At 47.6% G+C, this 12293-nt stretch overlaps 1 protein-coding gene across 2 annotated transcripts in view; it reads right to left on the bottom strand.

The window, feature by feature from the left end:
• FAM3C (FAM3 metabolism regulating signaling molecule C) overlaps positions 1 to 12293 on the bottom strand; it is a 337648-nt gene that overhangs the window by 208219 nt on the left and 117136 nt on the right. For both annotated transcript variants that reach the window (XM_085654178.1, XM_085654179.1), the window contains exon 4: positions 6001 to 6033. In XM_085654178.1, the coding sequence (XP_085510304.1) occupies positions 6001 to 6033 (33 nt within the window). The remainder of the gene's footprint in view (positions 1 to 6000; positions 6034 to 12293) is intronic.

Raw genomic sequence — 12293 nt, 5'->3', positions numbered from 1 at the left:
CCGTCGTTCATGGAACATCACGATTTTTCAGGGGTTCTAGTGCCGCAAAGAGGCCCCTGCAGCTTAACAAGAGCACCTCGTGCGCCGATAACGCTGTCCATGACAAACAGCACCGGCCCCGCTCTCAGTCCCGCGGTGGTGCTAGTCCGTGACCGGGCAGGCCACTAATATTGAAGGAAAAAGGTTGCCCCTAGGTGGACCAGCACTCGCACAAGGCATCCGCTCGCCAACGCAGGCAGCATCCATGCGACTCACCGCCCCTCTCAATTCGCTGCTCGACGCGTTTCGGGCTTGGTCGCCCTTCCTCATGAGCATTTCAAATCCCAATGGAAAAACGGCACAAACACCTCCAGTGAAGTCCCCTCTTTTATTTCTGGCATAACATAGCACTCAGCATTCTGGGACTGGTAGTGAAAATTGTTCCCCCTGTGGGTTGCTGTCGTTCATGGAACATCACGATTTTTCAGGGGTTCTAGTGCCGCAAAGAGGCCCCTGCAGCTTAACAAGAGCACCTCGTGCGCCGATAACGCTGTCCATGACAAACAGCACCGGCCCCGCTCTCAGTCCCGCGGTGGTGCTAGTCCGTGACCGGGCAGGAGATATATATATATATATATAGATATATATATAGATATATATATATAGATATATATATATAGATATATATATATAGATATATATATATAGATAGATATATATAGATAGATATATATAGATATATATATAGATATATATATAGATATATATATATAGATATATATATATATATAGATATATATATATATAGATATATAGATATATATATATATAGATATATATATATATAGATATATAGATATATATATATATTTTTTTTTTTTTTGTTTTTTTTTTTTTGACACATATGATTGTGTTTCCGGGGTCCCGCGCATGGGCGAGAATATTCTAGTGCTTATGACTTTGATGAGGATACCCCTGGAAGAGAACTAGGATTACAGGTAAGTAACTATTCCTTATCTATTATATACATTGCATGCCCCCTGTTACAATAATTTGAAAGTAGCAGTCAGCTGGTTGCCTAGCACTGCTAGCCCAACAGCACAACCATTTACCAATGTAGTCACATGCTGAACTACTACAGCCCAGTTTAGGCCACAACCCCAGTGCCATCACACGCACTACATAGCACTACTGTCATATGATTGGTTAAGCCCTGCTAAATCAACAGAATATCAATTACTACATAATAGACAAACATCTAACAAAATACAGGTACATGGAGAATATCCCTTACATTCACTGTATGAGCACCCTCAGAGAGTTGTATGATAATGGGGAAAACAAGCAAAGACTGCCTGATGCAGCTGGAATAAGTTCCATCTCCCTGACAGAGATGGAGACACAATATCCACTGTCAAATATCATGAATGTCAGGACACTTGGTGACTCATAGGGAGAAGTAATTCAAAGCCAAGTCCAAACAGACTGCTTACAATGCAGAATGCCATCATGAAGTTGGAAATGCAGAAGTTCTAGATGGAGGAAGCAGTCACAGTGAAAGAGAAAAATCAGTGGACTAGTTACTACTGCCTGTTATCTATGGAACTACTGCCTTGTCCCTGGAGAGTGCAGAACGGCAACTGGACAAAGGAAGCTGCAGAGAAATTCCCTGACTTAGAAGTCACTGGACATTTTGCTAAGGAACTAGAACTAAACTGGAATGAAGTTGTTGCCCCTTCCACTGGAAATGGAGGAATGTATCACCTGCGCCACATCCAATTGTACTGCTGTCTTGTACTGGCATTTTTAAAGAATATTTAATACGTATCTTCGGTTTCTCTTTTGTTTAAGCTAACTTTTTACCATCTGCATTCCAGTTCATTTTTATGATATTTGTTAATTTTTTACATCAGATTCTTATTTTAGTTTTTTGCATTTTTTATCTTAACTGTATTGCTGTTTTGGTCAATTATAACATTTATTGCAACTATTTCTCTGAGGGAAGCATTGTTGCATTAGACAGCTACCACAGGTAAATCCAGTATTTCTCATAGTATCCAGTTTACCCTAATAGCATCTAGAATATTTTTGCTTTATCGAGTGGTCACAGGTCACTTCAACACAATAACCTTTCTCCATCGTGTCTTCGTAATCAGGGTCACTTGGTCGAAGCAGTGGGATATGGACAAGAGAATGTACAACAACTTCAAATAGCTTTACCAGTAATTATATTCTTTCTTTTTTTTTTTTTTTTTTTTTTTACAATGAACATGTTTAATGTCTAAGCAGGGTGAGTGGCCACATAATAATGCCCCCGGTCTGATAGCCAAGCTACAGATACCCGTTCTAATTCACATCTGGCAAACAGTGGAAAAGTTAAATGTTTTTGTTAGGAGCCTACCACTGGGGCTGACGAAGGGCATGCTTGGCGCATACCATGGATGCCTCGCTTTGAATCCACCCTAAAGTACAGAAAAAATGATGGATGGATTGCTTGAATTAATCTCTGTTACTCTTTTCTGTTTATCTCTTTCTCATTCTTTTTTTTTTTTTTTTTTTTGGGAAAACCTTTATTGATATGTCAATCAATTACACGTATGGGCCTACAACCCCCCGGGGCCGGCCGCTATACAATCAGAATAACAGAAAGCAATTTTATCACTGTCAGCACCTCGGGGAGCAGAATCTCCACGCTAACATACTCTCAGTCTCTGAACGGCCCAAGTAGGAGACCAGGATAATAAAGGTTTACATTTTATAATAGAGGAGGATGGAAGGATCAGGTGCCAAACAGTTTCCCAGCAGCGAAAAATGGCAGGCAGAATGATGAACGTAAACAATAAACAGCAGTCTATCTAAGCAATGGCGCTGAAACAGGAAGTTCAGGATGTGAAGGAATATCACGGCCACTTGCGCCCGCAACCCCCTGCCCTAAGACCCAAGAAACACCACGGAAATTATGGCACACAGGAAACAGCAGCGATTATCAACTAAGGAGTTCTACCATGCTGATCCCAGAAAAAGACAAAGAAGAATAAAAGAAGAAAAGGAGGCAATGGAAAAAAAAGGGGTTAAAGACTAAAGAATCCCCTCCCCCAACCCCCCACCCTGCACCTCTGCAGATGAGTACGGCCCCCCCCCCCCAGCAGTGTGCCTGTCGCCCCGGAGTCAGACCCGAAATATAGAAGAAACAGAGAAAAAGGAGTAGGAAAAGAACCCCCACCGGACGGGGGGGTAGAGAGAGTATTAATAAACTGGAGGAGGGCCTGCAAAACATGCCCCCGGCTTCTCCCCCCCGCACCATATATTTTCCCGCAAAGCATACAATAAACAACACAGGATCGACCCTGTCAAAGAAAAGTAAGGAGCATTACGCACTTAGTACACTAACAGTTCTGCCGTGAGAGCACGCAACCCCCGAGCCCGCCCGCCTATTAGATGACCACGTCTGAAGGATCATCCTTATCCTTGGCCACTCTTTGCAAATCTACCCATGCATACCCATCGACCCAGTGCCAAGTCCAATGTTACAAGGAAGAGGAGCGTCCAATAAAGGTCAGGAAGCGACACACACAGGTAGGGTAGAAGGCTCTGAAGATCGACACAGTCAGCTCTATGAAGGGTCGTCTTTCCCAGTGCTGCCCCAGGATTTACACTGCACACCAGGTCCAGGAAGGCGGAATAAGCCAGAGCAGGCGACCGTTGCTTGGATATTGCCTGAGTCGCCGGAAGCCGGGCACAGGACAAGGCCACCACCCCCCACTCAGGTCCAAAACCTCCGGAACAGTCCAGGTCCACAGCCAGCTGAGCGCACGTTAGCATACTGTCCGGAGTGTCCAGTTGTGCACTATTCACAGGGGCGGCCATGACACTGTCCTCCCGCGTGCAGCGCAGGAAGTCCCAGCGCACCTGGGGACAGGCAGGCCGCAACTGCTCCGACGCTGTTATCACTCCATCGAGCTTATTCCCCAACACCCAGGCGCCGTGGACCAAGGTGGAATGAAGGGCACCGAGAGCTTCGAAAAGGTCACCGTACCCCAATACAGCTCCCGGCGCTCGCTCCGCTACGCTCCTCAGAGTCGCACCCTCCCAAGCTTGCTGCGACCCAGTGCACAGGATGGTGGACCTCGTCCTTCCAAAATGGCCGCTGGGTAGGTCCAACCCAGTTTGGGACCAGGACTCAGGCACGAGCGCCTCGGGTTCCATGTCACTGGAAACAGGGTTCCGGGGGCAGGCAAATAATGTGTCCGGTGTGTGGTCACGAGCCACAGTCAGCCCCACCACGGACCAGCGCCCGCAAAAATCCGGGAGCAGCCCGCAGGAATCGGGGCGAGTTACGGGCGGCGTCCGGGCAGCTCACCAGCGAAGGCTGAGGCAATCACCGGAGAGTCTTGGAGTTGCCACCTCGGGCATGCACTCGTTCCGCCACGCTTAGTGGTAGGAGCGACCACGGCGAAATGTAGGCCGATATTCGCACCGCTCCGGTAGTCCGACTCCACCCAATCACCAATGGCCGCTGTTGTTGAACTGCCGCCCGGCCATGGTGTCCACTCGAGGTCCCGGTTCCAGGGTTGCACAGGCCGCAAACTTCAGACGGACATTTCTCCGGCGGTACCGCTGCCAGAAACTTCGGGGTCACACTATCGGTTGCCGCTCTCGTTCACCAACACGGGCAGATAGCGCAGGCTAAGGATCTCATGCAGGATATCTGTGCGGGGTGCGGAGGTTCACGGAGCCGGGAGCCTACGCAGCTGTCCCGGTCGCCATCTTGGCTCCTCCTCCAATTATATTCTTTCTTAATAGTGCTCATGGTGATTTGTTTGTGAGAATCTCTTTATCTTTTGTTTGGGATCATGGCGATTGACAGATGTATTACCAGCTATTAGCAGTGGCCATGAAGGCCTTGTATCTTGAGAGAAGCTTCACAACATAGCAAGGAGATCTGAGCAAGAGAAAACAGAGAGAGCCCCAGATGAAGCAATATTAGCCATGATAACTCCTCTGCAGGAAGAGAAGGTAGAAGAGGTGGCTTTAGTATGAAAATCATCTTCTATTGTGTCGACCCTAGAGCATGAAGAATCATCCCTTCTATGAGTTGGAAGCCAAAAAGCTGGTCATGGAGGACACAAAAAAAGTAGGAGATTTTCTACTGAAATTATCAGCGCAAGAAGATAGTGAAGCTATTGGGGGAAAGAAGTCAGATGAAGGGCAGCTGCAGCCTCAGAAATATGAAGAGCAAACCGCAGCGCTCGCTCATGAACAGATTAAGAGCTCAAGTGCTTGCAGACATTAGCACTCAGAGCTCATGGAATCCACTTTCCCACATAGGTGAAAGTAGTTTGCTCTGCATGTGAAGATGGACATATGTTCTATGCATACATGGTGTTTGGTATGTGGGTGCATTAGTGCTCTAAGGTGTGTTTTTTTCGGTCTGCTTTTCACTTTTTGTTTTGAAAGCCAGCCTTGTTTTTACAGTTTACTTTGCATGCACTGTTCTGTACAGTTTGCCTTGCAGTGCTTTCCATGCACATGACAACCCAACTATCAATAAGACTTCACTAAAAATAACAAATACATGCAGTGTAGCTCCAGTTTGGCATGCAGTTGGCTATTGTTACCAACATCCCCTAAAGATACATCACCCACCTACCCAGTCATCACAATTAAACACCCTGGCGCACCTCCAAGATGCAGCTATTGGCTATCATTGGTCACCGAACAGCACTCTACTCCCAACACAACACACTTAGTAACACCCATTAGTTGCACTTGTAGTTTGCTTTTCCCTATCAAAACATGCTAGAATGAACCCCACAACACCAGACGAAAGCTAGATCATGATGCTAACTCAAGGATGGTTTTCTCTCACCATATATACCATCAACACTGGCAAAGTATATACTAAATGGAAAGATATCATGTAATGCTCCAAAATTTAGCAAACCAGATTAAACAATCAATAAATTCAGTCAATGCCAGGCCAAAGAGCTAAATAGAACAATAAGTATCTTAAATACTTACCAGGATGTATAGCGATGTCCTGAGGTGATCTAGCTGAAAGATATAAATTATAATTTTTATTAGCTAAGTAAACAACTATACACCATACACTCCATACCCACTTAAAACATTTAATTTCACTTTAGAATGAAGAACTCAGACAGAGGAAGAAAAGATGATGAGTAACAACCTGGGTTACACGCCTTGGATTACCAGGTTGCTAAATATCCTGGGGTCAGAAGGGGCATCTCAAAACAGCTCCCTTTTAAGTACATTTGGAACAAAGGCTTCTATTCCGCCAAATTTAGTTTCAATGTAGGGGCATAGCCCCCGCTTGTGAAATGACAATGGTTAGGAGCGTTGCAGCTCTAGAGCACATCCTGCAGGCAAAACCAAAACAGGAAAACCTCTTTCACAGACTCAAAAGTAGGTGGAGAGGGCCTGGTAGATGGCAGTCTCCTACCTCGCTAATCAAGCTACCCCGAAATCAAGGAGAAATGACATTCACACAACACCTCAGATGCTTGGCCTCCTTTTAGAAGAAGACTCATTGATTTCACCAGGCAAATCCCCACCCGTGGTCATTCCCAGGAAGCGTGTTCTTTAAATGCTTTGGACAGATTGCTTTCCTAACAGATAAATGTGACAAGTGATCTCTACCAGAGGCAGAATAGCAAATCGTTCTATAATTCAAGCCCCGAATGTTTGTTGTGGAGGAAAAGGTCATTAATAGTTCTAAGTCTACAAAACCAAACTTCCTGCACCTGCCCTATCACAATCATGTTTGGATAATAGAAAAGAAAAGACACTCTTTGATCATCAAATCATGACTGATAGACTAGTGTACTGACTGGGCTTCAAAGGAATTGTTCTATAATGGTTGCAATGTACCAGGTAATAGAGAGTAGCTGTTCCAGATGAGCTCGTACAGACAGACCTGTAGAGTGCTTCTCTTACCCCTGTTAACCCTTCGCCCTAATGCCCTGCCATCCATTTCTGCATCGCCAAGTAGTGAACCTCACCTCTCAATGGCCAATCCTTTCAACTTTACCCCTTGGTTGCAGATACCATCTTTGTTGCATTGTACTCACTCTACTTCCACTGCAATGCATATTTCACTCAAACATAGCACTATTATTTTATAACTAAGTCCCTACTAGCAAGTCCACAAATATATGTGTTGGCTGACAGGAGTAAGCAACTTGACAAAATAGGAGGACGACTAATAATCTAATTAACCACAGTTTCTGAGGCAAGAACAGAAGAAGAAGAAGCTCTCAAGCATGCTGTTAAACCAGTTAACTGTTATGTTAAAAAAAAATGTATATAGCGCACGTTCACCAGTCGGTCTCTTGGCACGGAGTATGGGACCAAGACTTGCAGTACAGTACCTCATTTGTATGCTTGTGTAAAAAGCCATGTTTTTAGAATTTGTCTTAATATGAAATAACCAGCAGTCATTTTGATGTTAAGTGGAAGAGAATTACGGTGCCTGCGTTTGCAGGGGAGTGACTCCTTCACCCCAAGGGTGATTCTCCTATTGTTTTGGAGGTCAACAGGGTCCAGCACGGTGCCTGTATGGATCACAGACAGTGGCGAGACTGGGGACGGCAAGGGAAGACTAAGCCGAGCCCAAGGGAGGGCCAGCGAAGTCCGGCATGTCCAGACGGTCGAAGTGTAGTGGTATCTTCTTGCACAATCTGGTCCACGTAAAAACTAATGTCCTGTAGCCAGGTAACCCATTTTATACCCACGGGAAAGGGTTGGACAGATTCTAGGGACCCTCCCAGGGGAGGGACAGGACAGAGGGGTGGCTACACCCATGTTCTTTATCCAGTATCACGCCAGAGCAGGAGCAAATGGCTCCCAGAACTGGTTTGAGCTGAAATATGCACAGGGACACCAAATGTACCCCTCGTGGCTTCTGGCACGGAGACCGTGCACCTACCCAGCCCCAATACACTAAATCATGTCTGGGAGGTGATCACACCTCCCTGTGACAGGATACCTATTGTCCGAACTTCCTCTGCGCGAGCCTGGCTCAGCAGCAGGATGGCAGACTTGTGTCTGTGGCTGGCAGCATCCATTTTGAGCTGAAAGGCTCGAGAAAGTTGGTACCGGTAGACTTAGGTACCCCCAGAACCTCGGTTCTGAGGAGAGGAATCATACCTCCCACACCAGTTACTAGTGTGGAGGTATGATTCCAAGGTGTTTGACACCAAACACGACATACTTTGTTGCAGTCGTTTGAGATGGCATTTACCGCGAGGTTCTAATGCACCTCTACCTATATGTCTGGCAGTATCACGTACAGCCCGGGAGAATGGTCTCCTAAGACTGCAGAGCGGCCCTGCTCATGAAGGAGCACCCTCTCACGTAAAACCCAGCACCCTGCCTTCAGGATTGTTAAGGTCTGCTATAGGGGTGACTTATAAGGTTTTAAGTGTGGTGATATATATATATATATAGTGAACCTATATCTCTCGTAAGTGGTGCAAGCACCAGCTTACACAGCCTGCAATAGCAGACCTGGGGTTCCATCTTGCATGGCCTCTCAGGGGTGGTATAATACATGCTTCAGCCCATGAGAGGCCTCTGGGGTACCTATGCCCTGGGTACATGTGTACCATATACTAGGGACTGATAAGGGTACCCCAGTATCCAATCTGGAGTAGTATCAAAGTACATACATGTCAATTTAAGGGAGAAAGCAGATAGGCTGGGGTCCTGAATAGCAGGATCCCAGCCAGACTAGTCAAAAACCAGCAAAACACCAGGAAAAAAGTGGGGGTAACTATGCTGTCAGATCCTACCTTCCTACAGATGGGATGACCTTAAGGTACAAGTGGGTATGTACTTTTGAATTTGGGAGGAGATAAACTCAAGAATGCTGCAGTGGAGGGTTTTAAATATGATGAATCCAGTCTTAAAAGCCAAGCGCTGTGTCCACAGTTGACAAATAGTTGTTTAGATAGTCTCATTTTTGCTGCCTCAACCAGGCAATATCTTCTAATCAAATAGGGGAGAGAGAAGGTAGGATCTATATGGCTTCCATTCAGTTAGCAAGTAATCAAGGGAGAATTGTCCTGTTTTTACCAGGGTCCTTGCAGTCTAAAAAAACCCGTCATTCACGTATTACTCGTAATAGCGGTATATCTTGGGGTATATCTTGGCGACCCGCTTCTTGCCTGCTCCTTCCCGGCTGCCACAGGCTCCTGAGGAGACTACAAGCCCCAGCTTCACTCTCAGCACAAGGCCACCAAAGCCCACATCATCGCACCAGGAGGCGCCTTGAAATTCGGCACCGCGCCCCCGCAGCGCGAGACCCGCTTCTTGCCTGCTCCTTCCCGGCTGCCACATACTCCTGAGGGGACTACAAGCCCCAGCTTCACTCGCAACACAAGGCCGCTAACGCCATTGCGCCAGCAGGTGCCTTGAAATAGGGCTGCAGACCCCCGCTGTGTGGGACCTGCTTCTTGCCTGCTCCTTCCCGGCTGCCACAGGCTCCTGAGGGGACTACAAGCCCCAGCTTACCTCGCGGCACAAGGCCGCAGACGCCAAAGTCATCACATCAGGAGGCGCCTTGAAACCTGGCCGCGGGCCCCTGCAACGCAGGACCCGCTTCTTGCCTGCTCCTTCCCATCTGCCACAGGCTCCTGAGGGACTACAAGCCCCAGCTTCACTCGCGGCACAAGCCCGCCTAAGTCATCGCACCAGGAGGCACCTTGAAATCCGGCCGCGGGCCCCCGCAGAGCAGGACACATGCGGGCGTGCCCGGGCCAAGGGCAGGCCTGTCTGCGCACGGAGGAGGCTGGGCTGGGCAACCCCTCTGACGTTTGGATGATCGGGACACTTGTTCAGGTGACTATACAGCAGTATCATCCATTTCCAAATCAGGTCAATGCTCTCCTTTAATCAATGCTTAAAGGGAGGAAGAGTACCTGAAGTGCCCAAGGACAGTGGTGTTTGGACATTGAACCAATCTTATCCTGGTTTAATCGAGCTGCCTAACGTATAATACTGTATTTTAAATCCGCCAGGGATACTATGGGGAAGAGGAAATCGTGTGAAGGAGGTATGGGTGATGCAAAAAAGTAAAAAAGGGAAAAAGGAAAGGCCCTGGCCACAATGTTATGTTATAAGGTTTTGTAGAGCGCACAGCTGCCCAAGCAAAGGGGCGTCCCAGCGCTAAGCAACAGAAAGGGAAGCTACTGACAGCAGGGAGGCCTATGTAGGAGGGAAGAGATGGGTCTTGATGGCCTTACGGAAAGCCAGGTAATTGTTGCTGCTGCGGTTGTGAAGCGGCAGTGAGATCCAGAGTTTAGATGCCAGTGTGTGAAAGGAACGCCCACCCACCAGCCCGCGCCCCCTTTACCTGGGGAACAACCGCCAGATGATGACCCATTGAGCGGAGCTGCCGAGTGGGAAGATATGATGACACCATAATGGCCAGAATACCAGGGGAAGAGAGATTCAGAATTTTAAGTGATGCACAGGTCCTTGGACTCAACACGTCTGGCCACCGGCAGCCAATGTAGCCGACGGATAGCATTAGTGGCAGAGCAAGTTCTAGGAAGGCCAAGAAGAGTTCTGGCCGCTGCATTCTGGACCCTCTGAAATCTAAGAATCTCAGACTTGTTTGTTCCCATGTAAAGCGAGCTGGCAAAATCCAGTCTTGATATGACGGAGGCCTGAACGATGACCTGCCTGATGGGCGGATCGAAAAAGCCTAGCAGCAGTCTGAGCCCCCGCAATATGCCAAACCAAGCCCCTGCTACTTTCTTGGTTTGAAACTGGAAGCCAAAAGCAGAGTCCACCCAGACACCGAGGTTTTTCACCACCTGTTTAAGGGCAGGCGCACAGCCACGGGTAGCAGGCCACCAGCGCTCACTCCACAGCTCAAGATCTTTCCCTACCAGCAAAAGCTCATACTTGCTGGCATTGAGCTGGAGGCAGTTGGTAGACATCCACTCAGCGACGGCAGCGAGACCGCTTTGAAACTTTTGAGCGTCCGCACAGAGTCGGAGAGTGCCACCACCAACTGTGTATCACCTGCATATGATTCAACTGTAAGCCCTCTGCTTCTGGCCACCGCTGCCAAAGGTTGAACATAAAGGTTGAAAAGTGTAGGGCTAAGGGCTGAGCCCTGTGGCACACCTCGATTGATAGAATGGACCATAGAGGTGAAAGGGGGGGGGGGGGGGTACCTGGAAGGCCCTATTAGAGAGGAAAGAGGTGAACCAATCCAGTGCAGGGCCCACAATTTCTGCCTCCTCCAGCCTTTGCAGCAGGATCTGGTGGGAAACAGTGTCAAACGCGGCACCGAGATCCAGAAGGATCAGTGCCGAAGTGTGTCCCGTATCCAGTGCTACCCTCAGATGTTCACAGCTAAAAGAGCAGACTCCGTGCTGTGGCCAGGACGGAAGCCGTTCTGAGAGGGGTCCAATTTGTTATTCTCCTCTAAAAAGACTGTCAGGATGGAATTTATGTAGAACTCAGAAATCTTAGAGGCCCAAGGCAGGAGAGAGAGATAGGTCGAAAGTTCTCAAATTAACTGTGTCGAGGGTAGGTTTTTTTAACGAGGGGATAACCCTTGCTTGCTTCCGGGTCCTAGGTACGGTTGCAATAGACAGAGACATGTTAATCACCTGACCCCAAAGGTGTAAGAAGCACAGGTAACAATTTCATAAATTGTTCAGGCTTCATAGGGTCAGTAGCAGAACCAGATTTAACTTTGCTGCATAAAGAGCGCAGCTCATCCTGGGCAATCTGCGGGAACGTGGCAAGCTTGTGAGTGGATAGAGGTCGACACACTGGGTCAGAGCACATAGCAGCTTGAGGAAAGGTTTTGTAGATGTTTTCCACCTTGTTGACAAAAAACGTGTCAAGAGCCTCACAGTGCTCATCAGACTTGATGGAGGTCGCTGCAGATACCCCTGCAGATTTAAGATCTTTAAGTATTGAGAAAATACTCTTGGTGGGGTTACTGCTGCTTCTAATCGCGTCAGCAAAGTAAGCTGACCGTTCAGACTGAATAGCCCTAGGATACTTTTTAATGGCTGCCTGATAACACCCCTTCCGGATCGGATCATAGTCCTGCCTCCAAGCCCACTCCAGCCTCTTACATGCTTTATGCATGATGGCGAGTTTGACGTTGTACCAGCGGCTAGATTTAGTGTTACGACATTTAGACCATTTTGCAGGAATAAGTGCGTCCGGCGAGTGGAGGAGCCAGTCCGATAGTGTGTTATACACAACATCTGGATCATCTGACAAGCTGGGCATGCTCCTCATAAGGAGGGCGTGAAGGTGAT

This window comes from Triturus cristatus, chromosome 4_1 (genome assembly GCF_964204655.1).
Source record: "Triturus cristatus chromosome 4_1, aTriCri1.1, whole genome shotgun sequence".
NCBI classification, from domain to species: Eukaryota; Metazoa; Chordata; class Amphibia; order Caudata; family Salamandridae; genus Triturus; species Triturus cristatus.
The sequence above is the reverse complement of the archived record's forward strand: the minus strand, read 5'-3'. Positions and strand labels throughout refer to the sequence as shown.